The sequence below is a fragment of the Ornithorhynchus anatinus genome, chromosome 11 (assembly GCF_004115215.2).
Source record: "Ornithorhynchus anatinus isolate Pmale09 chromosome 11, mOrnAna1.pri.v4, whole genome shotgun sequence".
Lineage (NCBI taxonomy): Eukaryota > Metazoa > Chordata > Mammalia > Monotremata > Ornithorhynchidae > Ornithorhynchus > Ornithorhynchus anatinus.
In genome coordinates, this window is record NC_041738.1 from 32,488,221 (window position 1) to 32,506,008 (window position 17,788).

The window sequence follows — 17,788 nt, forward strand, 5'->3', positions numbered from 1 at the left end:
TGCTGAATTGTACTTTCCAAGCACTTAGTTCAATGCTCTGCACACAGTAAGCGCTCAACAAATACAATCGAATGAATGAATATTTTCCAAACCCAGATAAAGCTTTTCTCTTTTTGCTATTCTCTTCATCAAAATCTTCCTCTTCAGAAGAAAGTAAGAGTTTGCCCTTGCACCACACCAAGAGCTAAGGTTAATTTTCACAGTACTCTTATATTCGACTAAATGGCCATCTCTCGATTCAAATCAAAACTGTTTTGGACATAATAAAACAAAGGATGTTTAGCTTCTTATCTATTCATGATTCACTTCTCTGACCTTTGACTAATAAAAAATTAAAGTTCAGCCAACACATATTTCTCACACTCGAGCCCAGTGGGTCCTTTGGAAATGGCTTCCTGTCCATTGGACAGCTATTGTTCATGTTTTACAGGTGTTTCCTCTCTACATCCACCCAGAGAACAATAATCTAAAGAGACCATAATTGGCCATCACATGAAATCAACTACAGCTAGAAGTATAATGAACACCAATACTTTAGGCAGTAAAACAATTAAAAACTGTATTAGATTAGAAATAAGAAACAGCTTTATATCATTCATGTATTTTCTCAAATCAATGAGTGTGCTCTTTTGCCTAGTGTGAAGAAACCTACAGCTTCTTGTAGGTTTTTGTTTTCAGATTTTGTCCCATTTATTCCCTCCTTATTTAAACTAAAAGCATTTTTAAAATGCATATCACTCTTAAATGATTTTTACTAATATGTGCTTCAAGTTGAAGTATTGTTCAATTAAGAATGGGTATTTTATGGAAATAGAATCAACAGGGAGAACAATTCACCAATGGCATGAAAGCTGCAAAGATGCAGTTGATGATGGCACATTTTAAATTTGCAATTGCTTTACTTTTCAAAGTTTAATTTTTTCAATCCAGGCAGTAACATCCTCAAGATGACGTTTTCTAACTCTTCACCTAACATAAAATGAAAGAATGGCTGCTCTGTGCTTGATTTTGGTAAGCACTAAAAACAAACAAAAAAACCCACCCACTCTCAGTTGTAGTTACTTTCTGTTGCATTCAGATGGGAATAACCCTACAATCATCCTTATAGCTTTAACTTATATGGGAGTCTAGCTAGAAGAGAGTACGTATTCTAAAGTAATGGTAATTTTATTCTCACAAAGTGACTAGTTAAGGTTAGCTGAGAGAACTACTTTGAAATCTAGCTTGATAATGGCTTGACGTTTTTAAAATGCAAGAAAAACTTGCACATAAATCTCTGTGTAATTTAGTCAGCTTTTTTTCCTCTCAAAATTCTGATTTCCTTAATAGAAAAACCCAAGATGTTATAGCTGTATTACCAGTACCTGTTCCAGAATATCTGTTGAGAACATCAGACTCCCTTCCATCCAAATCAATCGACAGTCACCGTTCCACGATATCTGGGTTATCTAGATATCTAGACCATAAGCTCCTCTCGGGCAGGAACATGTCCACTAGTTCTGTTATGCTGCACTCGCCCAAGCATTTAGTGCAGTGTTCTGCACAGAGTAAGTGCTCATAAGTACAATTGTCTGATCGATGTGCTTCTCTCTGATCCCTTGTCACTTACCAGTCCAGCTTGGCCAAACAGCAACTGCACGGCAGTTTTGCAGGCACCCCGCCAAGTAGAAGGGCAAACCTGATTCAATATGTCAGTTACGGGGGAATCATCCCTTGGTGTAATCCCATTATGACAGCCGGCTTCTTTAATTAGCTGTAGCATTGTGTGCTGGATGTCAGAAAGGGGAAAGAGTTTATTCTGTGTTAGATAAAACTGGGTCACAATTTGAAATTTTACGAAAATATACATTATTTGGCTGACTGCATACAGAGAGTGGAGAAACGAGTAATCTTTTATCATCAAAAATTTAATTTTTCATTTCTCCTCAGGAAAACAGTCTAAGTCCATGATTGTCCACCACAAGCGACCACTGAGTGCTCAGTCTTACATACGATGTGTCCCCAAAATACACCCTGATTGTTAGGTCAAATTTCTATACCAGTCACCTGGCATAACTAGATACATACTATTAATATTTTGTAAAGCAAGGTACCACAAATTAAAACATTGCACAACAAAAGATACAATAACCCTAGCAAGGCCTTAAAATAGCTTAATTCTTCCATATTTTGAAGGTCATTTAAATTGAACTCTGAGGAACTGCATGGCCTAGGGCAATGGTATTGTAAAGTCAAAAATATCACCAGTATGTTCTGGATTAATATCCTTTTTTCTCCAACAATCTATCCTGTTTGAGTTTACATAAATTTGCAAATGTGGCAGAATTTAATTCATTAGTAACAAATTAGTACAATTTCCTCACTCAAAGCCCTCTTGAAATAATGGAAATGGAAATCAAAGTTCCTGAGAAAAGTGAATGCTAGTAAAATTCCAAATTATCTTTTAGTTGACAAGATTAATTCCTTCCACATTTGGTACATGCCATTCTTCAAATAATTTTACAATACACTTTTAATAAGGAAAACTCTTCAGTAAATCAGTAAAACACTCCCTAACACTGGTGAAAAGACACTAACAATTGATAACAGTGTTTATTTAAAAAGTTCACGGACTTTCAGCCGATGCTTTTCTTCATGTTAGTTTTTACTGAACCTCTACTCTTTTCCTATTAACTGATTCGACTAAATACTTCTAAAGGGGCATGCTGAAGAAGTCAGAATCCAAAGCAAAATTACCGTTTTTAGCTTTAGGTTTTCAGCGGCAGATTCATTAAAAGATATCCCTTTCAGAAAGTGTGAGCCGATCTGTACGGGGACTGTAGGGAGTTCACATTGAATTGGCTGGGGTGGAGTTTGTCTCCTTCCTGTCTGTTGGGCTTCAGCTTCACTACAACAGCCCTTAAAACAGAATATTAAACAGTGAGGAGAAATAAACTGCAAATACAAAAATTAAGTTATCAAAAAAATTGAGATCAGAAGAAAAAATTAGAAACTTGACAGAAAATTACCTGCAAACTTGCTTCGATAGCTTTTGGATTCAAGTGGAAACCAGCCTTCATTGCATATTCACAGTGGCCTAAACTCTCCAAAGCTATTTTATATGCCTAAAAAGAAAGATTGGTAACCATTATAATTTCTTTTTCTGGGGGGTACAAAGGGTGAATGACTAACTAAAGCAGATTAAAGAGATTGCCACAATGATCCGGAATGGATATGAGGGTTTTTTGAATTTTGATAACGACTCATAATTTTGTATTTTATTTTGACCTAATCCACCAAAAAGCCCTGATCCTGGTAGCCTTGGCCCCAGAACCCCACAAGATGATCTCTGGCCTGTAAGCTCACTGTGGACAGGGAACTTGTCTACCAATTCTGTTATACTCTACTCTCCCAAGTACTTAGTACAATATTCTGCACACAGTAAGCGCTCAATAAATACCTCTGATTGTGATCTGGTTTAATCAAAGTTCCAGACTCACTTTTCCCAAAAGTAAAGGTACTACAAATTTTGATGCATTGAAATCCAATATACATAATTCTTGAAATATATTTTTCACTCTACATCTCTCTTTAGAAGTCTGTCCAATTTCTTTGGTGTAGTGTACTGTCACCAAAGGGGAGTTCACATAAAGAGAATAAATTAGTCTTGCAGTAAAGGACAGATTTCCCTTGTACAACCAGTTTTTCTAGCGACAGTTCTGAGTAGCCTCCCTCAATTTTCTGTGTATCACCTTGGCTATCATAACACTTTTTTGAATAACCTGTTTTCCATGGCCACAGATAACAACAGAACCTGTCATTTCAAGATGTATCACACTTCACTTCTCCATCCCAAAGTGGTTCATCAGCATAAAACTATTACGAATTAGTTCCCTGAATCATAATGCTAATGAACTACTGACACTGAGGACAATGCTCTCCTCTTGCATTTGATATGAAATATCAATCAGTCGCATTTACTGAGAGCTGACTGTGTGTAGAATACTGTAGTAAGTGCTTGGGAGGGTAGAATAAAACAGAGTTGATAGACATGTTCCCCGCCCACAGTAGGCTTACAGTCCAGAGGGGAAGACAGACAATATAAATAAATTACAGATGTGTACATAACTGCTAGGCTTAGTTTTTTTTGTATTATTCCACAAATCTTCCTGAGTTTCACCTTGTGTGATTAAATCAATGGTATTTACTGAGTGCAGAACACTGTACTAAGTGCTTGGGAAAGTATAATACCAAAGTCAGGCGGTTTCTAACCCCCTTTATTCCATAAGCCTTTGACCTTACCAACCATGTGTTCTTTCAAGAATCTAACCCCTTCAGTTGGCAGAGGAAACCCAGTTATTTGCAACTCTGTGTGACTGTGGGCAAGTCACTTAACTTCTCTGTGCCTCAGTTCCCTCATCTGTAAAATGGGGATTAAGACTGTGAGCCCCACGTGGGACAACCTGATTCCCCTGTGTCTACCCCAGCGCTTAGAACAGTGCTCTGCACATAGTAAGCGCTTAACAAATACCAACATTATTATTATTATTACAAATGAGTCTATTCTTTTCCAGTCATGTTATCAGGGTACAACTACCCATTTTTGGAGAATGCATGAAAAGATAAACACGAATTCACAAAGTAGCTGAAACTGTTGTATTTTAATAAGAATGAGCAGTGAAGCTGCTATAATTTTAAAAGTGTATCTGTTAATGAACAGACTCCCCCTAAACAGCTTTTAACAAATTGAAGCATTAAAGACAAAGAATTGATCATAAGATTCAGCATCATACCATTCTCACAACGCACTCCAACATAACTTACTCCATCCTCTGTCCCTCTTTCCCAAACAGTACCCTACTGGTCTTTAAAAGCAAAACAACTCACTTGCAAAGCACTGTCAATTTTCACGTTCAGTTCTTTCAGCTGGTGTTCAGGAATTGCCACACTTTGTGAACAGAAGAGTTGCTGGACTTCAATTCCAGCCAAGCAGCCATCGCAACCTCTTTCTCTCAGCCTACATGTTGCCTTTAACAACAAAATTAGAGGGGAAGTTAAAATCTACAGTTTTATAACCTCCACCGAATGGCAATCTTAACCAACAGTAATAGCTCTGGGAAAACAGGAAATGGAGTCCATCACAAAATTATAACTTCTAGCACCTCAGTTAATAAAATACCCTACAGGAACAGAAAATATGAACTATTAGTCAAGCATCAGTATGAAATGAGCACCCAGTATTTGCAGAACACTTTTCTAGAAGCTGCTGGGAACTTCAAAGGAAAAAGTAAATCCTAGGAAAAAGTAAATCCTAGTGTCTGACCTGAGGAAGCGAACTACCAAACAGGGAGAGATCAGAATAATGAATATGCAAGCACACAGCATAAATCACAGGTGACAAGGTATAGAATAAAAACATATAAAACAACCATATGAACCTTTTTTCAGAGGAATAAGAAAACTCTGGGAGCAGGAAGGAGGTGAAGGGGTGAAGTCCGGTGAGGTAAGTCTGAGCAAGCCTAGTGGAGGAAGTGACCTTTAGCACAATTTTCCAATTAAGCCCTATGGGAAAATGCTATTCTATGGTAATATATATATGTATATCTTTACAAACACCCGCACACACAGTTAAGTGCTTACTATGTGTCAAGTGCTGTTCTAAATGCTGGGGGTAGATACAAGTTAAACAGGCCACATACATCCCCTGACCCACATGAGGCTCACAGTCTAAGCAGGACAGAGAACAGGTATTGATCCTCCAGTCTGCAGTTGAGAGAACTGAGGCACAGAGAAGTTAAGTGGCTTGCCCAAGATCCCATAGATGACAAGTGGCAGAGCTGGTTTTTGAACCCAGGTCCTCTGGCTCTCAGGCCCATACTTTATCCACTAAGGGGGAAAGTTCAGTTTTTCTACATCACAAAATTTGGCTGCTTAAGACATAAAATAAACTAAGGAAAGGGAGGGGTTTGGAGGAAGGAAGTGAAACTATTGAAGATTGGACAAACATTCTAATCACATCTCACAAATAGGAAAGAGTGCACATTATGACATCGAGGAAAAACAAAACATTCTAAATCTAGGTCACTCAAAAGTGAAGCATTTTTCTTCTAAGGCAATGCAGGCATTTTAAAAATTTACAGGGATCAAATCAGGAAAGGATCTAGCAGAAGAAACTCCCTCACATTCCATAGCTTTAAATTTACTGTTTATGCACATACTTGTTTATCCCAACAAATTCCTGGACGACTTTAAGTTCCAAAACGGCTTCAATATTCCTAGAAATTGTAAAATATGATCCAAAACAGGAGTGCACGTAAAGCAAAAAACTCCAAGATCACTGCAATCAGTTTATAATTACACATAACACCCTAGATGCCAAAATCTTGAACTTCCAAAAAGATAACACTTGAAAAAATGCTAGTACTGTTTTTCACATGCCATAGCTTTAGTTTAACTTAGAATGAAAGGGGCTCTTCTACCGGTGCAATTACTTGGCAAATTTATCTGCTGTCCTATTCCCTGCTGATGCTAGTGATAACAGGCACCCTGTCAGGATTTCCAGTAAAGATGATGAATGTGTCTATGTGAACAACCAAATACGTGTTCAAAAGCACTCAATCTGGGTTTTTCTAAAATGACTTTAAAATGAGAAATATTTGCATGACCAAAAGAAAAGAAGAATGGAAATTTGCCAAAGATCATATAGGATCATACTCTCTTCTGGTTTTATTCAATAACTCAAAATGGATACTCTAAGATTTAAGATGGCTGCTATTTATGATTCACAGTGCAACAAAGCTGCAAAGTAAAAGTCTGCCTTGACAGAGTGCCCCCTTTCACCTTATTTCCCACAAAACAAAGAGGTCCACAACACTAGGTGGGCTAAAATGCTAACTTTTCTAAAAACTCAAAAATCTACAATGGATTTTGTTTTTGGTGGGGGCGGGGGGAGGTTAAATACTTCCACACTCATTATCTGGCTACTTTAAGATGCTCCCTAGAGCTGTTGATATGTATCATTCCTTTCAACCTTCAGTCGAGACAAGCAGTGGCGCATTCCTTCCTCTGCTTGGGAAAGTTATTAATAACCCCACTGCTGCAACCAAAATAGTCTAAACGAGGTAAGAATGATCACAAGGGTCAAAAGCCTTTCTGGAGAATGCATTTCAACTCCATGTTCCCCATGGAGAGAACAGGAAAAAAAACTGCCGTCTGGAGCTTTCAGGCCTGAGTTATGTACGGTTACTTTACCTCTCTAAAATCTCAACAACATGACAAGACACCTAGAGGGTGAATTCCTGTCAAAGATCAACTGATCCAAAGTCACCCCTTTTAAGTGAATAGAGTATTCATTATAATTCCAGAGCTTGTGTACATCTTTTAAATTTAATATCTGTTTGCCAGATGTATGCTCAGTTAACCAACTAGGCTTCAGCTTCCAAAGGTCCATACAGGTCTACGGTGTAACATAAATCTACTGAAAACAACTGAATTGTCATCTCCTAACTTAGGCTTCAGGGTCTGAGCCAAATAACTCTGCTGCTCCCCCCAAACGTGGTAATTTTAGGACGCTATTTTAAGAGTGGCTGGCCAGTTACCCGAAATGAAGCTTTTGGGCAATTCTCATTTGGAGATCTAAAACGACAGGTTAATCAACAGAATCCAACTTTGCTAGAGAGAATCTTACCTCTGCAGCTCCCCTCCAAGACCGCAATGCATCTTCTAGCTCAGTCGTGGGGCTCAAGGAAGAAGTAGTCACACCACTGACATTCTTCCTTTCATGAGCTACTGCTTCGGCAAAACAAGAGTGCGCCACCGGTTGAACCTTCTGTAAAGCCTGGGATAAAAACTGAAAGTGGACCTGCATCACAGTCAGGAAACATCTTCCAAGCACCTGTGAGGGAAAAAAGGATAAATATATATATATTTCAGTAATTTTTCAAGTCAAGAGGAAAAGCCGTTTTTCTTCAGAAAAAATACAAACGTTTGGGCTAAAGCAAAGCAACCTGCCAGTTAATATGTTCTGTCCCCTAGTTAAAAATACAATGGAAAAAAGTAGCTTTAGGATTTTAGGACTTTTTAATGGTATTTGTTATGTGCCTATTGTGTGCCAGGTACTATACTGAGCACTGGGGTAGACACAAGCTAATCAGGTTGGACACAGTCCACATCCCACCTGGGACTCAGTCTTAATCCCCATTTTACAGAGGAGGTTACAGGCACAGAGGAGTTAAGTAACTTGCTCAAGGTCACACAGCAGAAAAGTGGCAGAGCCAGGACTAGAACCCAGATCCTTTTTGACTCCCAGACCCATGCTCAATCCACTGCGCCCCGCTGCTTTATTTAAAACAATTAAATAACAATTTGACTTAACACAGATTTGGTTTTAGCCCCCTTATCAACACTTTCATTCCTTTAAGATGATATTAAAGGTTCTAAAAACAAATAAAACATGACAGGCATTAATAAGCACATCATTTAACAAATAACTCATAGTGCAACAAACAAGTTATGAGCAACTTGACCCGATCTGAAACCTCTAGTATTAGAGAGCAAACCTAGTATCCAAGACTTAGAAAAAAAAAAAAGCCAAATTTTTATTTCAAAGTGCAAAAATTTTCAAAACAGAAAACAAGCATTGTAACTTCCAGGGTGTGTCTTGCTTTTATTTTTCCCATATACAAAAAAGCCTGCATTTTCACTGCAATCTTCAAATTGAGGAAAATCACCAACTCTTTAAATGGAAACCACAGTAAATTTACTATTAAAATATGCAATTTCTAAGGGCAAGGGAGAGTTCACCAGAGGATGCCTAAAAACTGCCAGTGTAAGCAAAGAAAATACTGTCTCCAAAACAACATGTAAGATGGTTTGTGAGTAAATAGTTTTAAACAAAGGTGATTCAACTCGATGCCTGAAAATAGTTATGACACTTTAAATGGCTGACCTTCAATCTAATATGAATGTTAGGAAGCTACCTAGTACTACAGTTGTAAAGAACGCTGGAAAATAGAGAGTGTCCCACAAATACTAATTCAGAATCTAGTAAATGGCACTGGTAGGACAGCGTGTGGCTTTGTTTCAGGGAGTGGCATCTTTTGTAGGCCCAGCAGTAACTATTTTAAATGTGCCAAACCGTATTCTATCAACTTAAATTTGGGCTGAAAAAGTTTCCTCTCAGCCTTGCTGCCCATCAAACTAAACACCGGCACCTTTACATAATAGTGATTTGAAGAGAATGGCATATTTCTGTTAGGAAATATACCATAATGCTCAGTGTACCTTAGAAATATGTTGTCTATGTTCCAAGTGAGAAGGTGGGTTCTGGAGAATTTTGGGTCTCCAATTCAACTGAATTGACTTTTCTCTAAATTCAGGGTCCCATTTTTCCAAACCATGAAGAAAGGGGTAAGATTAGTGGGGTGATTACCAAGGTGCTTGACTTGCTCGCCACTGCTGAGCAAGATACTAGCCAAAGCAGAGCACTCCTGGGCCGGCTGCTAAAGGGCATCGGCAACCAGACCCTTCCAGAGTCACGGCGGAGCTTCAGCCCGCAGCATGGCACAGCGGATGTGATCTTCGCTGTCCGTCAGATGCAGGAGAAGTGCCAGGAACAGCACTAAGGCCTCTGCATAGTTTTCACAGTCTGTATCAAAGCAGCATAACCTAGCAGATAGAGCACGAGCCTGAGAATCAGAAGAAAGTAGGTCCCAACAGATCACGTCCGCCGAGCCATTCTGTCGGCTGAAGCCTCTGAGACTCTGGGGGGGTCCGGTTGCCGATATCCTTTAGCAGCCGGCCCAGGAGCGCTGTGCTTTGGCTAGTATATTGCCCAGCAGTGGCGCGCAATCAAGAACCTGTCTACTGGGTGACCTCAGGCAAGTCGCTTCACTTCTCTGCGCCTCAGTTACCTGATCCATAACGGTGAGCCTCATGTGGGCCAGGGGACTCTGTCCAATCTGATTAATTTGTATCTACTCCAGTGCTTAGTACAGTAAGTGCTTAACAGATGCCATAAAACAAAACAAACATTAGATACGGTCAGCAGATCTGGGCTCTGGAAACTACTAAACAAATTTAGCAGTCCTGAAAAATTCATCAAGATTTCGAGACTACATCAATCAAAGGTATTTACTGAGTGCTTACTAGGTGCAGAGCACTGTACTAAGTGTTTGGGAGAGCACAATATAACAATTAGCAGAAACGTTCCCTGCCCACTACTCCAAATTGGCATGAAAGGCCAGGTCAGAGACAGTGGAACCCTGTCTTACCTATACCCCAGAGCCAATACGGTCAGGAATGACTGTATCTATACGATTGTGGCCTAGAGGCTCACAAACACCCTAGAAAATATGCAATTGACTGCAAATTGTTCCACCAAATCTGCTAGATACTATGGCTGAAGATTAGTCTCAAGAAAACTGAGGTGAAGTATCAGCCTGCACCAGGGAAGCCATACATGCAACTAAAAATGCAAACTGGCAATATCCAACTGAAAACAGTACCAGAATTCTGCTACTTAAGCAGCATACTAGCCAACAATGGAATAATAGATAAAGAATAGGAAGCAGAATTAACAAGGTCAGTACATAATAATAATAATGTTGGTATTTGTTAAGCGCTTACTATGTGCCGAGCACTGTTCTAAGCGCTGGGGTAGACATAGGGGAATCAGGTTGTCCCACGTGGGGCTCGCAGTCTTAATCCCCATTTTACAGATGAGGGAACTGAGGCACAGAGAAGTTAAGTGACTTGCCCACAGTCACACAGCCGACAAGTGGCAGAGCTGGGATTCGAACTCATGAGCCCTGACTCCAAAGCCCGTGCTCTTTCCACTGAGCCACGCTGCTTCTCTGAGAGATGTCAAACAGAGTGTGGAGGTGGCATGTCAAACAGAAGGTCTACAGAGCTGTAGTGTTGTCCAACCTACTCTACAGCTGAGAGCCTCAGACCACAGAAAGGCACCACATCCATCACCTTGGGCAATTAATAATAATAATAATAATAATAATAATAATAATAATAATAACTACTATGGCATTTGTTAAGTCCTTATTATGTGCCAGGCACTGTACTAGGAGAAGCAGCGTGGCTCAGTGAAAAGAGCCCGGGCTGGGGAGTCAGAGGTCATGGGTTCGAATTCCACCTCCACCACTTGTCAGCTGTGTGACTTTGGGCAAGTCACTTCACTTCTCTATTCCTCAGTTCCCTTATCTGTAATAATGAGGATTAAGACTGTTAACCCCACATGGGACAACCTGATCACCTTGTATCCCCCCAGCACTTAGAACAGTGCTTTGCACATAGTAAGTGCTTAACAAACACCAGCATTATTATTGTTATTATTATTATTACTAAGTGCTGAAGTGGATACAAGCAAATCGGGTTGGACACAGTGTCTATCCCACTTGGGGCTCACAGTCTCAATCCCCATTTTACAGATGAGGTAACTGAGGTACAGAGAAGTGAAGTGAGTTGCCCAAGGTCACATAACAGACAAGTCCACCAGAGTCACATACAAGTCATACTCAATATCAAATGACATGATTAGATCACAAACAATGAAGTTCTAGAACACAGTCTTTTTCTTTCTGCAGCTAGTAATGCCATTTTCAGGAATGCAGCCTAAGTGGGTCTCCCAGCATAATCCTTCTGAAACATGAGAAGGTGAAAAACTCCAGGTAGTTAAATTTAAAAATAGCCTGCCACTAAGGGAGTAAAGGGTTGCTTTTGAACTAGTATAGAGGGAAAAAACTTGGAAGGCTCACAGTTAATCACAAACTTGATTATTTGTCAGCAATGCAGTTCCAATATTTCAAATGTCAACATGGTAGGAAGATACACTAACAAGAGTATGATGTATAAGGAGTCCTCATGCTCCTTCTCGGGTACTTGGTGGTGTTTTCAGTTTTGGCCACCAAACTTTTAAAAAAGGAACTGGTGAAACTTGGAGAGGGTTAAAAGAATGACAAAAAATAATACGGGATAAAGCAGGTCTTCTAGGAAAGGCTAAAGGAATGGGGTTTTTTTCCTTCGAAAGGACAGAGCTACAAATTGTCATCAAGTATATGTACATGCTTGTGTAATGTACCTCAGGCTTAATTTAAGAGAGATTTCTGTTGACCCTAAGAAAGGTGAAGATGATGATGATGATGATGGAGTCATTGGTTGAACCTCGTTCTTTAGACATCTGATTTGCGAGGTGTCATATGCATTCTCTCTTCTGGGCCAATCCCAGTGGGGCAAGGATACAGGGAGCAAACTGGCAGGCATAGATGCAGCATATTGCAAAGTGCACTCCAAGATTTTTTATGTGCAGGACCCATTTGCAGGCAAAGTGTCCTCAGCACAAAGTTGACACTGGGTCAAACTGCCATAATTTAGCAGGTGGCTGCTTTGGGAAATGCCGTGGTCTCTGCTGCCCAAGCTAACTGGCCGTTGTTCAGGCTTCTGCTTGGCCTGTCCACCTCGTGGAATGCGCTAGATGGCTCTTCGGTCAGAAATCTTCACCATTGATGGCAAAGCCCCAGCAGGCATTCCCCTCCCTGCAGAACTTGGACTAACACCCAGATCTCCCGATTCCCAGAGGTGAGCTCTTTCCTCTGGGCCAACAAGAACGTCAAGCTCAATTGGATACTTTCAAGGAAAATCCTTGATCGTTCAGCCATTTACCTGCCTAGAGGCAGATGGGTCGGATGATAATGATGTCCTTTTCACTTCTAGTATTCTATAAAAGAGCTTTTTCCTCATTTGAAATTTTCAGCTCTGGTGCTTTATTAAAGTGAAGGATGCGAGCAAAAAGGGAGAGAAATGGAAATACAGTGAGGAAGGATAGGGGAGAAGAGGAACAGAAAAAAGGAGGTTATGCAAAGGATGGAGTGAAAAAAAGAGGGGAAAAGGGGGAGGAGTGGGCAGGAAGACATAAAGAAAGGAGTAGCTCTGACCACCACCACTTACCATTTTTCCTTTTTTTAACAGTATTTGTTAAGCGCTCATTTATGTGATAGGTCCTGTACTGAGCTCTGGGGTAGATACAAGCTAATCAGGTTGGATACAGTCCATGTCCTGCATGGGGCTTACGATCCTAATCTCCACTATACAAATGATGTAACTGAGGCCCAGAGAAGTCAAGTGACTTGCCCAAGGTGGTTGGGATTAGAACCCAGGTCCGCTGACTCCAAGGCCCATGCTCTTTCCACTAAGCCACAGTGCTTTTCCTGCCTTCCAAGCTGGCTTGGGCACCAACCCTGGCCTCCAGGAGTTTACAGTCTAGAAGGTATGGGTAGACCTGCCGTGTTTCAGCATGTCTTCTCTCTGGACCTCGGCAGAATGGTTCCTGCTGCTCCACCATGGCCGGGAAGGAGGGGACTCCTGGAACAGAGCAGCTCCTGAGCCCTGGACTCCAAGCAAAGCCTGTCACCTAAGGCTGTTGCCAAAGCCCCAGAACCCTAGGATTCAGCTCTCTGAGGACCACCTCTACATTCCCATGCAATTCCTTCCTTATATGACTTCTCCCACTGGCTGAGATCACAACTGACCCTTGTTTTCCTTTTAGGTTTATCCAACAACCCTGGATCTCCAAAAACCTAAACGGGTTTGCAACTCAGAACCTGAAATTTCAGAACTGCCCTTCCTAAATCCAAACCTTTGCCACGTTAATAGATTATCCATGATATAAGTTTGGAAGGCATTCCTACCAAGGAATGTAGGAAACTAAAGAAGATGCCTCTTTTTTAAAAAAAAAAAACACATTACTTTTAAAAATGTTCAAAACAGGACCATCAATACTAAACTCTCCTTAAAGAAAACCACCACAAAAATAAGGGTTTAAATTTTCCAATTCTTTTTAAGGAGCTAAGAAAACCTTTTGAGTAGAACTTATAGGCAACTTATCAGTTTCTCATTATCAAACTGCTTCGTGAGGGAACCCTCACTCAATCTGTTTTTCTTTTTTGGTCATTCTTCAAAGAGCTGAGAGATCGAAATAAAATGGATTCAGTCTGAATGCTTTCTCTGGACATTCCAATGCAATTAAATCATCCCCCCCCCTTTAACTTTTGTGCATACTTTAAAAATAAAATACTTTTAGTTCTGGATTATCTCTTATAACTTAATGCCAAAACTTTAGGTTCTTGTTATGATTTCACTGTAGTTTACATTATTCAACTATTCTATAATTTTTAATTGACTTTTTTAGTACCCAGTGAGTGGGATGTGATATAAAAGACTGTATCCCAAGAGAAGCGATGAAAACAATTTCTACTTGGAATCTGGGAACTGCTTTGTGAAGATTAGATTACACTTTTTGATGAGAAAAACAAGCTTACTAAAACCAAAAGGCAGACAGTCTGTCCTGCAAAGTTAATTCAGAGGTGAGGAGTATTTGAACAAAAGTACTTTTTACACAGTTTGCCTTCACAGTTGCTATTGAACTTTGGTGTTTATATTGATCTGCAGCACTTATATATTTCAATTCTTTCTTCTGATTCTGATATTTCATCTTGGAATATTCATTTTATTTCCTATCTGATCCTTGTTCTTTCTACTGCTCTTACTATTAGTAATTATTTTTCATGTCTCCCCAGTAAGACTGCAAGCTCCCTGTGATCAGGGAACATGAGTCTTACTTCCTTTGTACTTTCCCAAGGTCTTAGTACAGAATATTGCACTCAGTAAATGCTCACTAATTACCAAACAACTAGACATGCACTCTGCACAGCTTCAGCATATAGGCATAACTGTTTAGTGTAAGTAGCCTCTGCTTTATCAAAAAAAAAAATATATATATATATGAAAATTACTTTTGCCAAATATAGCAAAATTCAGCTAGGAATTAACTATAGTGGCAAATAATGTACAAAATCAGCTACAGTAAGTCTTCACTTCATCAAAGGCAAAAAATTATTCTGCTGTACTGGCCGCAAAACCCAGGTTGAAAATGGATACCCTTAGCTTCAATATGAAGGTTGATAGCATTCTTCAAACCCCATATCGGAGCAGATAGGGAGTCAGTATCAACAAAGGTTAGGTAACCACATCTTGGAGGGATTCCAGGTTGCCTGCATGAACTTTCTCCTATTCCCCTAAAGTGGGTTTCACAACAACTGAGCATGGTTCAACTGTATTTCCAGTAGAAACGTGGAAGTTTGCCTGCCTCCCACTCCATATTGAAGTTCCAGGAAAGGTAACCCAGGTTCAAAAAGTCCGCGGCTTCACGGTATGAAAATGTGTTGGATGAACCACTGCGTCAATGGGGGAAAAAGAGAAAAGGTTCTTGAGCCAACCTCACGGCCAAGTGTCGGTAGCATCACTTTTGAACTGAAGGACTGTTCTAACAACCATTAATAGATCCCAGGGTTGCCGATCACACGACTCTTGGGTTATATGAAGGTTTACAATGCTTAAAGTAGAATTATGGTTTAAAGTATTTTTCTATGCACATATCAACCATACAAGTTTTTAAAAGTTAGCATCTGTTTTTACAAAACACACCTTTTTTGGAAAACACTAAAATAGAGTTGTTGTGCATAAGATAGGCAGTAAGGAAATTTGAAATTTGGAGTTTAAATACTTGTGATAGCAATAAAATTGCACCCCATTGGCGATGATACAAGTTTTCAATACAGATTACCTTTCACAATTTTGCTAATACTGGAGATTTCTTTTCAATGTATAAAGGACAAATTTTGAGGGGTTAGGGATGGGGCTAAGAAGATGTAATTCTCTTTCTACTAAGAAAGTCTGAAATACTTTTATACTGATAGGTTTTCTACTGCTCAGGACAGCCTTTTCCAAGGGTAAAATGAAGATACTTGAAGAGTGGCACCCATCAGACTCAGCATCTTCCTCTTTCTTTGTAGCTCACCTACACCAGACTTCCACTTTCCTGGCTGGCTGCCATCTAATGAAGGCGTCATCAGGCTATTTATAGGCCTGGAGAACTAGTTCAGAGGTCTGGTGGAAGTCAACCCAACCCATGCAACTTGTTTCAGGCTCTTCATATCCTTCAGGGTTAAGGTCATTTGATTTTTTAGGAGGTCAAAGTAGGCCAGGGGTTTGGAATTAAAATAAGCTGTTGAGAAAGACAATGAAAGAGAGAAGGAGAATGAGACAAAGAAAAAGGAAGTTACGGAAGGGGAGATACAAAGTCAAGGAGAAGGCAAATAGAGGTGGGGGGATGGAGAGAAAAAGGTGATAGAGGGAGGACAGAAAAAAGTAGGGGAAGAAAGAGAGGATGGGCAAAGACATGAGGGACTCAGAAATCTGGAGACAGAGGTGAGGTGGAGGGGAAGATGGGGAAAGGAATCTACAATCTGTTCCCACCCCCGCCACTAACTAGCAAAGCCTAGCTGGAACTGAGCACTATCACCCACCAGTGTCCTCCTCTCACTGCTTTATAGTACTTAGCTACATGGCTCCCACTACTACAGTCAAGTGATAGCAGGGACCTGCAGACTGTGGTAATAATAAGAATAATAATAATGGTATTTGTTAAGTGCTTACTATAAGCCAGACACTGTACTAAACGCTGGGGTGGATACAAAGCAAATTGGATGGGACATAGTCCCCTGCCCCACATGGGGCTCGCAGTCTCAATCCCCATTTTACAGATAACTGAGGCACAGAGAAGTGAAGTGACTTGCCCAAGGTCACACAGCAGAGCAGTGGTGAAGCCGCGATTAGAACCCATGACCTTCTGACTCCCAGGCCCATGTTCTATCCACTGTGCCATGCTGCTTCTCAAATTACAGCATTTGTTAAGCGCTTACTATGTGTCAAGCACTGTTCTAAGCACTGGGGTAGATACAAGGTAATGAGGTGTCCCATGTGAGACTCATAAATGAGGTACCTAAGACACAGAGACGTTTAGCAGCTTCCCCAAGGTCACACAGAAGACAAATGGCGGAGCCAGGATTAGAATCCACGTCTTCTGACTCCCAAGCCCGTGCTCTTTCTACTAACCACGTTGCTTCCCATAAATGGCCATAAATAGAGAGTCCCTGCCCTGAACTGGTCCAATGTCACACAGCAGACAAGTGGCTGTAGTTTTCATTAATTTGTTCATTCAATAGCATTTATTGAGCACTTACTGTGTGCAGAGCACTGTACTAAGCGTTTGGGAGAATACAACAATAAACAGACACATTCCCTGCCCACAAGAGTAGCTATTTGCCTTCTCCAAAGTGTTGCAAACAATAGGCACTCAATGAATGAACTCCCCACTTTCATCACTCTTGTCTTCTTACCCTTCTGCTCCACATCCTTCCCCTAGGGCTGTTGGCTATCACTGATCACAAATTAAGTGTTACAAAAAAACATTTTTCACCTCCTACTCAAAAATGAGGGTGAACAGTTATTTCAGTAAATATGTATAAGTCCTTCTAGATAAATGTGACCGCCCCCCAGAGGGTTCCCATATGGGATATACTATAGGCCCTGACTTAAAATTACCGGGCCACCTTCCTGCAATTGAGGCTGTAATCGGGCTATTTTGGGGGATAAGCAAGGTGACCAGGTTTCTTGATTTTTAAATGGGATAGTCCTGAAACTTCAGAGTCTGCCCCAGCTTCCACTTTAAAAAAAAAAAAGTTCCAGAACACTTAAAGTCAAAAGTTTAAAAAAACGATTTCAGTTGGATGAAAGGCATCTGCTTCTCAGCCAATTTTAAGGATGAAAACACACCTCCTACTTCTCCCTATATGGTCTTGTGGGCATTTTGCAAGAGAAAGTTGCAAGTGAAACCTTTGGCAGGTCCATATATTTATCTGAACCTCACCACCAGGCTTAACTAACACATCTACTCTCCAGA

The 17,788-nt window shown here is 40.3% G+C and overlaps 1 protein-coding gene across 4 annotated transcripts in view; it reads right to left on the bottom strand.

Annotated features, from left to right (window-relative positions):
• The window catches only part of GARRE1 (granule associated Rac and RHOG effector 1), an 80,671-nt gene that overhangs the window by 18,365 nt on the left and 44,518 nt on the right, over window positions 1-17,788 (bottom strand). For all 4 annotated transcript variants that reach the window (XM_029074862.2, XM_029074863.2, XM_029074861.2 and 1 more), the window contains 5 exons: window positions 7,667-7,873; window positions 4,867-5,007; window positions 3,009-3,104; window positions 2,737-2,898; window positions 1,610-1,768 (listed from right to left, as the gene is read on the bottom strand). In XM_029074862.2, coding sequence (XP_028930695.1) covers window positions 1,610-1,768; window positions 2,737-2,898; window positions 3,009-3,104; window positions 4,867-5,007; window positions 7,667-7,873 — 765 coding nt within the window. The remainder of the gene's footprint in view (window positions 1-1,609; window positions 1,769-2,736; window positions 2,899-3,008; window positions 3,105-4,866; window positions 5,008-7,666; window positions 7,874-17,788) is intronic.